Raw genomic sequence first — 17233 nt, forward strand, 5'->3', positions numbered from 1 at the left:
CTTCTTTATCTTTCCTATATTTGTAATTTTCTGTTTAATACTGAATGGTATTTATTTGAATATTTATTAATAATATATATTTAAGCTAAGGAGCTCCCTAGGGACAGCATGAACATCTGATTTATCTTCATACCCTCTGAATCATCTAGCATGGTCTTATACACAGTCAACATTCATTAATTTTATTTTATTTGAGAGAGAGAAAGAGGGCATGAGTGGGATGGGGTTGGGGAGAACTAGAAGGAGAGAGAGAATCTTAAGCAGGCTCCTCACGACCCTGAGATCATGACCTGAGCCAAAATCTGGTGTCAGATGCTTAACCATCCAAGCCACATGGGCACCCCAACATTCACTAATTTTAATTTATTATTTAATCTCTAAAACCTTTTAGGTTCATTGTAGGAGTCTTTAGAGAAGCAGAATCATCTTTGATATCAGAAATACAGGGACTTTGAAACTTTGAAGATGTTATGTAGGCCTCCTCTCCCTTATTTTTCTCATTTCTAAATTGGGACAGTAGTTTCTATCTCATTGCGTTGTTTTAAAGAGTAAATGGTGTGGGTGGGTGTGTATGTGCATGTTTAATTTTGTCTAGTAAACAGTGTGCATATCACTGGCTTGTTGCCAGGTATGAGCACTCAGTTTTAAAATATTTTTTCCCCTCATTGTCAGTTGTCACTTTTTGCTGTTTTTGAAATACTTGCTGAACTTTAGTATGATTTCCCTACCATAATCTCAAAATTGCTGTTTCTCATAAGCTGTGGACAGGAAAACAGTAAACCAGTTTATTACAATTTATTATGAAAAAGTACATAAAGTTAGAAATATTGAATTTGGTGTTCAGAGATGTCTTGGCTTGTTCTATGGTCTTTAGCCATGTTCTTTGGTAATTTTATTTATCTAAACTTAGGTTAAATTCTTACTTTATAATTAATTTTTTCAGATTCTTAGTTTTACCTAAGTAGCTTTCTGATCTCTATATAATAAATGATAAATATTTATCTGATGTAAAAAAAATGAGCTATGTAAGAGCAAAGACTACCTATTCTTTTCCTATGCACTTGGTAATACAATGAACTTCAGCCTTGGCTCTGCCTACATCAGAACTACCTTTGAAACTTTTTAAAAACACTTTTGCGTGTATAGATTCTATACATAGAATTTATAGATTCTATTTGATATAGATTCTATTTTGATAGAGCTAGGTGGCGCTAAGGTTATCTGAATTTTTAAAATTCATAAGTATCCAGATTTGCAGCTAACATTGGGAATGGTTTGCCTAAGCAATTTTTTTTCCTTTCTTTTTTTTTTCCTTGACCTCTCCTGAAACCTCATGAGACTCAGCAATATGTCAATGAAAAATCAACAAATCAAAAAATCAACAACAAAAAAAATCAGCCCTTTCTTCCCAAGCTTGTCTCTGGGTTCTCTAACCAAACCTGTACTGCATGTGACAGTTTCTGTTCAGTGCACACAATTACCAGCCCGAAACATAATGTAGCAAGATCTTAGGACTGTTACTCTCCTCCTAGGGCAATGCTTAAGATATATATGCTTGGCTCCTGTGTGTCCTAGGATTTGCAGGCAGAGAAATTGTTCCACAACTGCGAAATCATTGGTGTCATAGGCAAGTAGTAATTGTGTCTTATCTGTTAGAGATTCACGTTCAATAAAATTTGTCTGATTTAAGATCTTCTCTTATCTTTCTGTCTTTATTCCAAACCTTTGAAATAGTTACTAGGAAATGTGTCCTAAAAGTAGGGTGTAATGAACCCTAATACTAATACCTTTCTTATTTAAATAGCATATTTTTCTGTCCCTGAAAAAATTTGGTGAGAGTTTGATTTTCCATATCAGAAAATTACACAGAAGTTTCTGACATATTGATATAACACAACCTTTTAAAAAGGTTAAAAAAACATAAATGTTTAAAAAGAGCATAAATATGTAGGAATATATCAGTTAAGAGAGATGGGCTGCTGCATCTTAATACTGGAGAATCCTGGTATTATGCTTGCATTCCATCCACATTCACAAAAATTTTAAACAAAATCACAGGGTTTTTTTTTTTAGTCTCTTTGCCTGTGTCCCACCATGGTGCATATTTGTTACTTACAGCACTGGAAATAGTTCTAGGAATCATGATGATCTCTTTCACTTGTAGATTTTTTCACTTTTAGAGTAGAGCCATACTTTTTGAGTGAATTCCAGAGCTCTGCAATCAAGGAAATGGAAGCAAGCTTTAGTGTAGTATAGTAAAATCTAGTGAAAGGAAATGATACAAATTTCTTTATTACCTCCATATCTCTTGTCATGTCTTAGCCTTTCAAGAATCCAGTCAAATAGTTTTTTCATGTCATGTGTATTTTCTGTCCTTATAGTACTTTATTAAATAATTTTTTAGTGTAGCATTGATCATAGATTATACAAATTGTGTTAGAAGAACTTTAAGGAGGATGCAGGATCTGTTGCCTGTTTTTGCATTTTTTGCCTAGTGTTTTTGTTGCTAGAAACATGTACATTGAATACTATTAGTGTATTTGCCAACAAATGATTTTTTTTAAATTTTAGATGATATTGGTGCCCACATGAATGTGGGAAGAACTTACAAAAATTTAAATAGAACCAAAGAAGCTGAAGAATCTTACATGATGGCTAAGTCACTGATGCCCCAAGTAAGTTGTCATAGTTTATTCCTAATGTGTTATATCCACTGTATGTCCACATTGAATAGAGTTACCTAGATGGAAAATCCTTATCTTTTCTTTAATTTGTTGACATAAAAGTAAAGTATCCAATAAACCATTTATTACTACAAGTTTTTTTTTAATTTAAATTCCAGTTAACACTGTAGTATTTAGTTTCAGGTTTACAGTATAGTGGTTCAGCACTTAAATACAAGTGCACTCCTTAATCCCCAATGCCTGTTTCACCCATCTCTCCCCCCAACCTCTCCTCTGTTAGCCATCAGTTTATTCTCTGTATTTAAGAGCCTGCTTCTTGGCTTGTCTTTCTCTCTCTTTTTTCCCTTTGTTAGTTTTTTTTTTTTTTTTAAGATTTTATTATTTATTTGACAGAGAGAGACTGCGGGAGAGGGAACACAAGCTAGGGGAGTGTGAGAGGGAGAAGCAGGCTTCCCGCTGAGCAGGGAGCCTGATGCGGAGCTCAGTCCCAGGACCCTGGGATCATGACCTGAGCCTAAGGCAGACGCTTAACGGCTGAGCCACCCAGGTGCCCCAGCTAGTTTGTTTCTTAAATTCCACATATGAGTGAGATCATATGGTATTCATCTTTCTCTGACTGACTTACTTCACTTAGCATAATACTACAAGTTTTATAAAGGATTACATTTACTTTTCTAACTCAATTAAAAAAATTTTCTGTATAGTATGTTTAAAAAGTTTTATAAAGTTATGAATTTTAGATATTCTTGATGAGAAGTTATCAGTGAATTAAATGACTTTAAATGAAGAGAATTTTATATATGTACATTAAGCACTAAAGTCAATGTTATTCCTCTCAAAAGATAAATGAATAAAACAAAGTAATAAAATGAATGGATACATCTCTGTTGCTGTTTGGTGTTCAGTTGTTACACATGCACACGATTCATTGGATATTACAGTATAGCCTGGAAGTTGGAAAGCCAGATCCTGGCCTTGACCACCTATGCTTCATCAGAAAAGATAGTTTACTGCACTACAGTGTTCTCTGTGGTAGTATATATTAACATTATGTTATTAATAATAATAATATTAAAATAATTGGATGTATTTTGATAAATGTTTTAAAAACAAAGTTGGACCACATGATATCTTAAGCATTATTTCAATCCTAAGATTCTAAAGTTAAATTGTGTTCAATATAGATTTTTATCAGACACAGTTTATTATTTTCACTGAAAATTTGAGTCTATGTATATTTTATAACCTTTGCTTAACCTGAATAATCAGTTAATAAGAGATTTTTATTTCCAAACTCTACCAGACTAGTGAGGCTTTAGTATAACTCTAAATAAAATTCAAAACCCTGTTGTCACAACCAGGAAATATTTTGCTGACAACATGAAAGCTGACATGGTGTAACAAATGCATGACTGAAGGGAAGGAGGTCTGAGTTCTTCCTATTCTGGGTCTGATGCAAATATATTAACAGACCTTAGCCTTAAGAGTTTAGATTTATAAGACTTTATAAAATGATGCATATAAATAAAAGCTGACAATATTCTGTTGAGCTAGCATGAATGAAAAATATATCCTTTAATGCCACAAAATATTGATTATTTATATTTTGTAAATATTGCAGGTGCTTTCATGTTTTTATGATTTATTTTAATTTGGCAGTAAAACTAGTACCATAACCTTTATATGTCATGGATATTTTAAGTAAGCCACTAGGAGTACTTATTTTTTATTTTTGTTTGGTACTGAAATTCAAATTATGTTCTTCTGAACAGATTATTCCTGGTAAAAAATATGCAGCCAGAATTGCCCCTAACCACCTAAATGTTTATATTAATCTGGCCAATCTTATCCGAGCAAATGAGTCCCGGCTGGAAGAAGCAGATCAGCTGTACCGACAAGCAATAAGCATGAGACCCGACTTCAAGCAGGCTTATATTAGCAGGTATTGTAGTTCTCTTTAAGCTGTCATTATAGAAAATTGAAGCTGTATCTGCATGTACATTTTGACTATCTGAACTAAATTGGCTTTTTTTTCTTTTAGTAATCTTAGCAACCAGGAGTATAGAAACAGCCTACTTTAGACTTAAGATCAAATTTAATTGATTTGATTTGAAATTCACAACAGTCTGTAACATGTGGTGGCAAACTTAGGTTTTATATGAAAGAAAGGGTAGAAGCTCCTTTTTAGTTTCATTTGCTTCTTACGGTCACATTCATTTTTACTTAAAACACCTGAAACTTACATTTTATAATGATTATTTCTAAAATCCAGCTTTCAAGAGCTTTCTGACTGGTTATTGATGCTTTTTACCAAAAAGAAACTTTTTAGTTGTCAGTAAAAAAAACTTTTGGCACCACATGTTGGAACTTAATATATTTTCCCATGTAAGGATTATCATTTGTATTACACTTGAGGAAAATTGTATGTTAAACTTGGTTTTGTAGCCTAGCCCAAAAACCTAATCATAATTTATAACATTGCCTCTATGGGAAAAATGTATTCAGAATTCAGTAAGCTTTTGAGATAGAATCTGTTCATAAGTTGGAGGCTGTCTTTGTTCAGTCTTACTCAGTAGTTGTTGAAATTAGCTAAGTTTAGTGGGGTTGCATATGTGAATAAAATCTATCATGTATTGATCTATGAAGAATTATTCAGTAATCTGCATTTTAAAAAAAGCATTTGGGACAAACACTCATTGCAGAAGTTGCTTTAATTGAGAATATTAGTGGTTCATTTGATTTCATTCCTATGCTAATACTTAAGGAAATAATAGGATCATAATGAAAGTAACTACTCAAATTGATTTGCACATATGACTTTTTTAAGCTAACAGAAAATAGAACCATATTAGAAAGATTTGTAAAATGGTTTTCAAACTGTGATCCTCATCCAGATGTGTTCTTCATAGGTATCTGCTGGTCGCACAAGTGCCCTGCAACCCTTACCCAATCAGCTTTTTAAATTCTTTTTTTGTTGTTTTGTAGAGTTTTTTTGTTTATTTTTAATGAATGGCCATTTTATAAGAATACATTGTAGAAGACTAAATTTATATAAGAAAAGGCAAAATTTTCAAATGTTCTGCTCTTTATAAATGAGACTTGTAACATAGATTTGAATACTGGAATTTCCTCATCATCACCATATTTATATTCCTTCTTCAAATGCTATTACTTGGTCTCCTGAACTATTGATCTCCCATTCTTTTTACTGTCATTTTTCTGATGTTGTCTAGTCTAGTCTGCCGTCTTTCAAGATGTACATAAAGAATATATTTTCCCTGTTCTCCCTTTATTGGATACCTCCTCATATCTTACCCTTTAAAGTCAGGTATGCTTTTTCCTTCTCTAATAATATTTGAAAACATAACCAAATTTGGTAACTAATGAGTTCAGGTTTGAGGACATATTCAGATAGTTATTTTTGTTAGGAAACTTTAAAAGCTTAGGTTAAAAGGAAAAAGGAAAAGTGTGAGTATGTGGAAAAGCTTAAAACTTGTGAAAAATAGTGTCTACAGATTGACATGGTAATATGAGTAAAGCTTGTGTTTGATTTTTCCACAGAGGAGAGTTGCTTTTAAAAATGAATAAACCTCTCAAAGCAAAAGAAGCATATCTTAAAGCACTAGAGCTGGACAGAAATAATGCAGATCTTTGGTACAACCTGGCAATTGTTCATATTGAACTTAAAGAACCAAATGAAGCCCTAAAAAATTTTAATCATGCTTTAGAACTAAATCCAAAGCATAAACTAGCATTATTCAATTCTGCTATATTAATGCAAGAATCAGGTATGTTTTCTCAAAATGTTTCTGTATTTAAACATATTGTTTGAAATAAAATAAAACCTGAACGTACATTACCTGAGGCAAATGCTTTATGAATGGATAGTTTATATCAAAACTGTACATAAATTATTTCTAAGAATGTTTAAAATACTTGAAGTACGATTTTCAAGTAATACACTCTAACACAATTGTTAGTTCTTTGGGTATATGTTAAGACTTAACTTTTCAGACATTCTATTAAGCAGTGCCTTTTTAATCTGTTTTGTCATTTTATGTACAGAAATAATCTCTTATATATACATATACATTAAATAATCAGAACTTGCAAAAAATTTTTTGTAATTATTTCTAGGGAGACAAAAGCATTATATGTTTTAGGAAGAAAATGTATTTTCTCTTGAATAGTATGACCAAGTGTTTTTGGTATCATTTTATATCTAGTTTTATTTTCTGAGATATTATTGTAATTTCCTGTAATTCAACAAAACTAAATTATTCGTGACAGTAAATTAGAATCTTTGATATATGGGTATTTTAGTAGTACAGTGGAAGGTGATATATATAATTTATAATATTAATTTTTAGTTTGGAAAAAAATCTACATTTATATTTTGTAGTTAAATCTTAGATACTTTTTAAAAACTTTTACAAAAAACAAAAAGAATCATAAAATCATAGTATTTGAGTTAAAGAGGGTATTTGAGTTTACTTTTACCAGTCTTCTATTTTTATATTAAGGATCAAATAGATCTAATAACTACCCCAAATTTCATGTGGCTAATTTAGTAACTAGTTCAAGATAAGAACTTAAGCCAACTGATATGTTTTATATTTTTTTTATTCATCTTATTGTCAAATAAAAGGATAGAAGAAGATCTTTATGGCTGGTATTTAAAACATGGCTTCAGAGAAAGGTTAACGTTTTTGTAAAGTTAGCTAATCTTGGTAATCATGAAAAATGGCCTTTATTTGACATAAAATTGTATCCTAAGGTTCGTAGTCATGGAACTTGAATTTTTTTGTATTTATTTGCATTAGAAATTATCTGAAATATTTGTTTCTTGAATCCTAATTTAAATGTTTAAGCTTTATGTTTAGTGGTATTTTTTTACCTTTGAAAGTCCTAAAAAATTTGAAGTAATATATTAAAAAATCTGATTTTGTAAGACTGCAGCATTTTGTTTATCCAATAATAGTTACTATTTCCTGAGGTTTTTTACATATGTGTCATGTAATTCTTAGAAAATTCAGAGGCTGGGACGCCTGGATGGCTCAATTGGTTAAGCGTCTGCCTTCATTAAGCTTCCTGCCTTTGGCTCAGGTCACTGGGATTGAGCCCCGCATGGGGCTCCCTGCTCAGCGGAAAGACTGCTTCTCCCTAGGCTGCTCTCCTTGCCTGGGGGTGCACACGCGTGCGCTCTCTGTCAAATAAATAAATAAAATCTTAAAAAAAAAGAAAGAAAAAGAAAATTCAGGCCAACCCAGAGAAGTTAAATGATTTAATGCATAAAGTCATAGTGTTAACAGAATCAAGATTGAATACATGTCATTGTTGGCAAATCCAGTGCCTCTTCCTCTTAATTGCATAATCTTCCTCTGCTACTCCCAGTTAGATTCTCAACTCTAAAGGGATATTTTTGCCCCTTCAGGATTTTGAGGCACTCTTGCTGCCTTAAAGGAAAGGAAATGAGCTATCACTTCAGTGTTTTAAACACGGTCTTCCCTGTGAAAGCTTTGAGTTTTTTGCTTTCTACTTTTTGATTTAGTTACAGAAATTAGTTGTTTTGATGCTTTTTCTAATCTAACTAGATAAATACTGAAAGTGGCTTTTGTTCCTCAGACTTAATTCATTTGTTAACAATATGTTTTTTTCTTTTTAAAAAATTATTCTTAGGTGAGGTTAAACTCAGACCAGAAGCTAGAAAACGACTTCTAAGCTATATAAATGAAGAGCCACAAGATGCTAATGGTTATTTCAATCTGGGAATGCTTGCCATGGATGACAAAAAGGACAGTGAAGCAGAGATGTGGATGAAGAAAGCCATAAAATTACAAGCCGATTTCAGAAGTGCTTTGTTTAATCTGGCTCTCCTGTATTCTCAGACAGCAAAGGAATTAATGGCTTTGCCAATCTTGGAAGAGTTACTCAGACACTATCCTGATCATATCAAGGGTCTTATTTTAAAGGGAGACATTCTGATGAATCAAAAGAAAGATATACTTGGAGCAAAAAAATGTTTTGAAAAGATTTTGGAGATGGATCCAAGCAATGTGCAAGGAAAACACAATCTTTGTGTTGTTTATTTTGAAGAGAAGGACTTACTAAAAGCTGAAAGATGCCTGGTTGAGACATTGGCATTAGCACCACATGAAGAATATATTCAACGCCATTTGAATATAGTCAGGGAAAAAATTTCCTCATCTAGTTTTGCAGAACAGCCAATATCCCCAACTGGTAAGACTTCAGGTGTAGAAGGAGACAAAATTCCAGCTGAAAATGTAAAAGAAGTAGGAAGTGAACCTAGACCTACAAAGATCATAAAACCAAGTGATAATAAAAGTCAGTCTAAATCCAACAAACTGTTAGGAAAAAATACAGACAAAGAGACCCCCCACAAAACAACAAAGGAAATCAAAGAAATTGAGAAGAAAAGAGTTGCTGCTTTAAAAAGACTAGAAGAGATTGAACGTATTTTAAATGGTGAATAACATTATTTATCATGTCACAATGTCCTCAAAGAAGTTCAGTGTATCTTATGTGATTGCTTATTCTGGGAGCTTTGAAAAATAGCAAGTATACGCGTAACAGTCTATCATGAGCTGCCTCTACATAGGATCAAAATGCGATTTTCATTAAAGACCTGTCTTACCCCAGGGTATGTATTGTATAAGATATGACGGTTTTCTGAGTTTTGGTGACCATGGCAGAAATATTAAATTACAGTTTGCAAATTTCTATCTTTTATATAGAAGGAAGATTTTTTCCTGCAGAGTAATCTTGACTACTCTCAATTAAAAATAATCTGAAACCTGAATGATAGTCCCTTGGGGGCAAATTTAACATATGCTGGTTTATTCTATGAATTTGCATTTATTAGTTGACTTCATTACCTTCTGTTGGAATCTGATTATGGATTGAAAACACTTATCGAACACATTCTTTTTTCTTTGGAAATTTCTGTTTAACTGAGGGGGATTTGCACCATAAAAGAGTACTGGTTTCCTTTATGTTGTATTATTTTGTTGATTTTTAGAAGGAATGCCAGATGAAGCTTTTAAAAATAAGTCCCATGACATATTAGCTTAAGAATGTATTTTCATAGTTGTGTGCTTTGTCCTTAACTTTACTCTGAAATGCAGTTTTTAATCAGGTAAAGTTTTAAGTATAAATATACATATACACACACGCACATTTCTAATGGTGCTTATATATACTGTATTTGTATTTTTTTACATACTGAGAGTTTCACAGCATGAACCACATAATTATGACTATCTTTGAGTTTTTACTCCCCAAACTATACATGTCTATTAGGATCTTGGTCATACTGAAAAAGCCCCAATAACCATAACTTTAAACCTTTGAGTTAAAACATAGTTTCTCTTTCATCTTAGTGTTATCTCTCTAGTGTTATTCTAATTTTAATTGTTCCAAAAACACACCTTAATCATTCTTAAATACCTTAAGCAACTATTTGAGTTGCTTGTTCTATTTAAGTGAAAGCAAAACAATGTGACAAAGTTTATTTTTAAACACTAAGTTCTTGTTATCTTCCTATGGTGTATATTTTTATTAAATATTTATTTGACTACTGAGCTTTCATAAAAATTGTAAAGCTGTTTTAATTCCTTTTAATTCCATCAACTATGGAAAACAAATTGCTATTGCATTTTCCTGTATATACATATATTACAATTTAACCAAAATTTAATCATTTTGGCCTGCTGTCCATCTATAAAAGGTAATTAGCCTTGTATAGGATTAATAGTCAGTTGGTTTTAGCAAATTTAAACCTGAAAACTGTTGGGTTGAAGAGTAGACATAAATCAAGTTTATTAATTTATATCTGATGTTTTTTCTTGAGTTAAAATACATTTCAAATGAGTTTTATAATACCTGATAAGGTGGTTTTAATTTAAAATGTTAAAGCTCAAGCTATCATCCCAGGATAGTAACTAATTTCTAATTATGTAGAATTTCCAAAACTGTTATTTCTGTTCCTTTGAGATGACTAATTTCTAATTACGTATATTTCAAAAATCATATTACTGTAAGTTTTTATAAAGAAATATTTTATAAATAGGTCACAAGGAAACATGGTCTACATTAAAGATCCACTCTTACTAGGTTCTCTGAGGTTGTGTCATAAATTATTTTTTAGGCAATTTAAATCAAGCACTGACACCAATCATACATAGTTCATTTTTGATTTAGAGATTCTGTTCAGCATTAAAGCAATATCCAGTTTCAGTTTTTAAATTATGGCTTTGTGACTCCAGATATAAGATGGAGAATACCTCATATACTATGACTTGAAAAACAAAATCTGTGTTAATTTTATGTTCTGTCCACGTAACTTGAGAAAAAGTTTCTGAGTTTGATCTCTTCTGTTACAGTATCAAGTGACGATAAGTCAGAAAAGTAGAAGGGACTCTTTTGTGACAGCAGATCATAATAGCTTTGAGTAATATTTTAATAAAATTATGTAACTATTCAAAAGATAAAAAATATATTGTTATCCAATGATTTTTATAGAAAAAAGAATTCCTCCTTATTTGCACTTAGAACAATGCCTATAATGTAGGAAGTGCTCCCCTATTTGAATTTTAAATGATTTATTTAAATCAAATCCACCCTGATTAGTAATTTTTCCAAATTAATGTTTCTCAACCCTCACTTCATATTAGAATCATCTGGAGGACTCTTTAATATGGACCCCAACCCACAACAGTTTAATCTGAGTTTCTTAGGAAGGGAGCCATGCTTCCATTTTCTTAAAGTTCTCAGAGTGATCCTAATTTGTAGTCAGAGTTAATGATCACTGCTCTAAATTAAAGAAAATCCTCTTATCTCTCCTGTACTAACTTTTTAAATTAGGATCATAACCTGGTTAAGTTTTGATGTTTCAATGAATATGCTTTTCTAATAACTAGTATTTATTTCATCTTAAGTACCATCAAGCTTGTTTATGTGAAATTGATTATTCTCTTAAACTCATAGTAGGAATTTTATTCAAGCTGTTGAAGTGAAAAAAGGTAATAGACTTTTCCCCCCTCTTTGGAACTGTCTTTTTGGGGAAATGGTTGGTAGGGACATTTTAACCCAGTTCACTAATTTACAGTTCAGAGTTGTGAGCATCTGTATGTTTGGAAAAGAAAGCTTACAGGTTTGTGTGCTGGTAAAGGGATGTAGTTTTAGTTCTCACTGTTTAACAAAAGTATCTTTTCCCTAAGGAATTCTAGGAAAGCTTCGACAATCCCAAGGGGCAATTATGTTACTTTTTCACTACTTCTCAGAGGGAAGAATTAAGTTTTTCTCGTATTGCTCCTATATGTATTTCCTTATTAACATTAAGAATTGAGAATTTTATCTTGTAATTATCCCATTAAGTAATTTCATGAAGCTAATGACTCAGAGGATAAAACAGTTATGTTTGCAATTTTGTGTTTACTTTTATGTGAATATTTAGTATGTGAATTACACAATTCTAATAAAACCTCATGCTTTTTCATTACATCTAATTTGAGCTCTGAACTTCATGTTACAGAATACTTTGAAGATGCTTTAATGAAAACTATTATGAAAATGTATAGATTTGTATGTCAATTTCTACTTCAGAAATCCATATATTTGTCATATTTATTTTTTTAAAAACCTAATTGTTTGCATGACTAAATGGTATTTAAAATGAACCCCCCAAAATATCTGGTACCTTTGTCCAAAATTTTGTCTGTTAGGAGCTGTCAGCCATCCATGTTAAGGGTTTATAAGAAAATAGTTTTAAATTATATGAATTTTGTATTACTGTCGCGTCTGTGTGTACCATATTTCTAAATATTCAGTATAAAATTGATACTTTTTAAAACCTTCACCTGAATTGCCTTTTAGTGTTCAAATGAAAAGTAAAATAGTGTGTCAAGAGATTTCTGCCTCCTTAAAGACAGAAGAGCTGGTGGGTAGTTTTATTAGCAATGATCTGAGAAAGGCATGTGTTAAATTAGTTTCAACAGTGATACATTTTCAATCCTTAGTGACAGAAACTAAAGAAAATGAGATAATTAAATTCAAACATGGAATTTTATACACATAAGTAGAAGTCAGTGTAGTGAAATAATTAGGAGTCTAAGTTATAGATCTGCCTGAATTCAAATCCTGGTTCCACCCTCACTAGTGTAACTTAGGGGAATTGTTTAACCTATAATTCCTTGGTGTGTGTGTGTGTGTGTGTGTGTGTGTGTATAATATATATATATCGTATAAACTGGTAGGTATCTTTGTAACTATGAATAGTTCATGCTCAACCATGTACATTGTAAATAGCCTTTACCAAACATATTTGACAAGGACCATAGTTAACATCACTTAGTAAATTGTGATAAGCAAAAGCCATGGTTTATTTGGTGTAATTGGCTTAATTTTTTTTCACGTGGCACCAAGAACGAAATGGTTCACAGCTATAACCAAGCCATAGTACTGATCTATCCATCCAGTGTTGTCTTTATTTTATTTGATTGTGGTTTGGTAATATTTCGTTGTCAGATTGGAAAACTGAAAAAAACAAATGGTTTTAGTTTTCCTGAAGACTAACCTTATTAATGGATAGCTTTCCTAACAAGTGATTATTAACTTTTATCAGGTGTTAACATCTGTTTCAGAACATGGTAGTATGTTTACATGTCAGAAGTTCTGTTTAACTCTATGACATTTCTAAATTGATTTGTTTAAATACATTCAGCAAATGGAAAATATATATATGTTATATTTATATTAAATATATTAATTAAATTGTTTAGAATAGTTCTTGGTATATAGTAAATGGTAGATGTTAATTATTAATGTAAACAGGGCTTTGGTATGTAGTAAATAATAGATGTTAATCATTAATGTAATCATAAGGCTTATGATTGCATTTGATGCACATGATTTGCTTTATATATGTGTTAGCAGAGATGATGTCAGTGATGGTCATATAGCAAACAAATTATTAGATATTTAATATTAATGCTTGTTCCTTAGCCATCTAAGCCAGTAGGTATATAGACAGCCTAAAATAAAATCTATTTATTCAATACTAAATTTATAAATTATATACAATTAATTATTAAAATGCAGAAATGAGAACTCAGACACCTTAAAACTATAGTACCTTGTTCTTTTGCTGTTCACTGCCATCAGGGAGGTAGCATAAGAAAATAGTAATGCCTAAAAGTCTCTGAAGACTTGATCTCAGGTAAATTCATGTCCTTTGGAATCTACTTTCTTCATGACTTACATTTCTGTAACTATGCCGATGGATAGCATATTTCCCATCAACTAGTATTTTTATTCTATAAGAACCTGATACCTTCAATTTTTACCTTAAGCAAAATACTCTTCACCAAACCATTCTAGTTTACCCTTTCTTAAAGATTTTCATGCATGGTTAAAACTCAGTCTTCTTTACTCCTTACTTCCCCCATTGCTTTAATTTCTGAATTAGGAAGGTCGTCTGATTAATCCACACTAAACTATGAATGATAGGTGATGCATCTTGTTAGTCATCTCAACAGTTAATTCAAGTGCACGTCTTTTCTTTGTAAGTTTCAGGCAGTATAGTGGGAGTTATTTGAGGGATGTGGAGTTTCTTCACCATTCTGCCTATCTAAGCGAGGTATTAAGAGAGACCACAAAAAAAAAAGCTTTGTAACTGCAAGGCCACTTCTGACCAGAGTCCTGTTTTTGATGGGCACTGGCAGGCCAGGTAACTGCCTTTTGGGAGTGGAATCAGGGTAATCAAACTGTCAACAGAATTGGACTTACACCCAATAGTGATATCTTTAAAATTAAATTCTGGGCAGTGAATATACAGATCTTGATTGATTTACAATGGGGTTACATACCAATAAACCCGTTGTAAGTTGAGAGTACTGTAAGTTGAAAATGTATTTAATACGTCTAACGTACTGAACATCAAAGCTTAGCCTAGCCTACATTCAGTGTTCTCAGAACACTTATGTTAGCCTACAATTGGGCAAAATCATCAGACACAAAATGTGTTTTATGATAAAGTGTTGAATATCTCATGTAATTGTTGAATACTGAAAGTGGGAAAACTGAACAGTTGTGTGGGTATAGAACAGTTGTCAGTGTGTTGGTTATTCACCCCCATGATCCCATGGCTGGCTAATCCTGCTCAGCATTACTAGAGAATATCATACTGCGTATCACTCACTAATCCAGGACAAGATCGAAATTCAAAATTTGAAGTACAGTTTCTACTGAATGCGTATCTCTTTTGCACCATTATAAAGGCAAAAAAATTTTAAGTCAAACCATCATAAATTTGGGACCATTTGTAGTGTGTACATTTTTAATACAGTATCTCTTTATGACACCATTTCCTCTGGTAAATGGATGTGCAGTGTCATTTGCAAACTTCTTGATTTATGCATGTACCTTAAATACTAGTGTTCGCTCTCCTACTCTTTTTATCCTGTCTCCTTTGAGCAGTGGTTTCAGCTATGTAGGATTCCAAATCTCCAGCCTAGATTTTCTCTAAGCTCCAAAACCATGAATTCAGTGGTCCATTGAATATCACATCCAGAGGTATTCATTCCCCCTATCCTTTCTTCCAAACCCCATGCCTACTGGATAAGTTTACTCTAAGAAAGACAAATGAAGAAAAAGAAAATATATCCAGTTTAAAGCAAAAAACGGGAAGGTAGGGGAGAAACCAAAGGGACATGAGAGCCTGCTAATGGTTTATCTCCTCAAAGCAGTGGCAAAGTTTAAGACATCAAGAGGGTAAATAAACATGATTATGGGACTTAGGTTAAATACTACAAATATATGAATAATTTATAACTTTTAATCCATCAGAAGAAAACCCACTCTAGCCAAAAGAATGTAGTAATGGAGATAGGGCAACTGAAAGTGCAGTGTAAAAACAGCATTAGATTAAAGGACTAATAGGGCGCCTGGGTGGCTCAGTTGGTTTAGCATCTGCCTTTGGCTCAGGTCATGATCCCAGAGTCCTGGGATCAAGTCCCACAGGGGTCTCCCTGCTCAGCGGGGAGTCTGCTTCTCCCTCTGCCCCTTTTCATTCTCTCAATCTCTCTCTCTCTCTCTGAAGTGTATAAAATCTTAAAAGATTGAAGGACTAATATATAGCAGTAGTTAAAACAAATGTAAAATAAGTTAAACCTAACAAGCCCTTAGAGTTCTATTTTTTTATGTTTTAGTTATATTAAGTTTTATATAATATTTACTTACATTGAATTATAAATATAAGGTCCAGAAACATTGTCTATGAAACACTTGTTATATATAGAAAAGTTGAAGTAAGACAAAGTCTTAAGCAATCTGGGGTAGCAATTTTAATACATGAAAAAACAGAATTCTTGCCAAAAGAAAAGGGAAAGTAAATGATGTATACTAGTAAAAGGAATAATAGAATAAGAAGAGATGTCCATTTTTTTTTAAGATTTTATTTATTTGACAGCACAAGCAGGGAGAGCAGCAGAGGGAGAGAGAGAAACAGGTTCCCCAGTGAGCAGGGAACCCAATGTGGGGCTCCATCCCAAGACCCTGGGATCATGACCTGAGCTGAAGGCAGACGCTTAACTGACTGGGCCACCCAGGCGCGCCAGAAGAGATGTCCATAATAAACACACGTCAACAATATAACCTAAAAATAAGCAACAACAAATAGTACAGGGAAATAGATAAATCGGAAATTGTAACTGGAGATTTTAACAAAATCATCTGAGAGACTAATGGATGAAACACAGAAAAAACTAAGTGGATAAAGACTTTAATAATGATAAAGTATTAAATATATATATAGAATTTCACTTCACACAATATGCATTATTTCTTAGCACATAAAGAATATTTACAAATGTACTCTATATATCAGACCATAAAGGAAACCTCAGTAAATTCCAAGACTATGCTATTTGATAAGAATGCAAATATTCATAGTAGCTTTATTCCATGGGAAAAACGAAACAACCCAAATGCTCATCAGCAGATAAATGGATAAACAAATTTTGATATATTCAAACAATGAAATACTCTTCAGCAATTAAAAAAAATTGTACCTTTGAGCGAAAAGAAGCCATACACAAAAGAGTACACTATATATTATTTCATTCATATGAAATACCAGAACAAACTAATCTACCATGGATATCTAGAAGTAAAGGATGGGGGCAGGAGCAAAGAAAACCAAGGGAAATTTTACGGGTGATGGAAATATTCATGGCCCAGTAATTCCACTCTCTCTGAGGCATATTGACAAAAGAAATCTACTGGTGCACTAAAAGATATAAGAATGTTCTTAGGGTTAATTGTGAAAGCCCCAACCTTGAAGTAATCAAAATACTCATGAAATTGGAGCCCCTGGGTGGCTCGGGTCATGATCCCAGGGTCCTGGAATTGAGCCACACATCGGGTTCCCTGCTCAGTGGGAATCTGCTTCTCCTTCTCCCGCAAGCTTGTGCTGTCTTTCTCTCAAATAAATAAATAAATAAAATCTTTAAAAAAAAAAACTTCAAAATACT

The 17233-nt window shown here is 32.5% G+C and overlaps 1 protein-coding gene across 1 annotated transcript in view; it reads left to right on the plus strand.

Annotated features, from left to right (window-relative positions):
- The window catches only part of TMTC3 (transmembrane O-mannosyltransferase targeting cadherins 3), a 50394-nt gene extending 37833 nt beyond the window's left edge, over window positions 1-12561 (plus strand). The window contains exons 11-14 of the mRNA XM_008687666.2: window positions 2572-2675; window positions 4457-4626; window positions 6246-6472; window positions 8364-12561. Of these exons, the coding sequence (XP_008685888.1) occupies window positions 2572-2675; window positions 4457-4626; window positions 6246-6472; window positions 8364-9178 (1316 nt within the window). The 3' untranslated portion in view covers window positions 9179-12561. The remainder of the gene's footprint in view (window positions 1-2571; window positions 2676-4456; window positions 4627-6245; window positions 6473-8363) is intronic.
- The last annotated feature ends 4672 nt before the right edge of the window (window positions 12562-17233 follow it).

This window comes from Ursus maritimus, unplaced genomic scaffold (genome assembly GCF_017311325.1).
Source record: "Ursus maritimus isolate PB19 unplaced genomic scaffold, ASM1731132v1 scaffold_21, whole genome shotgun sequence".
Classification (NCBI taxonomy): domain Eukaryota; kingdom Metazoa; phylum Chordata; class Mammalia; order Carnivora; family Ursidae; genus Ursus; species Ursus maritimus.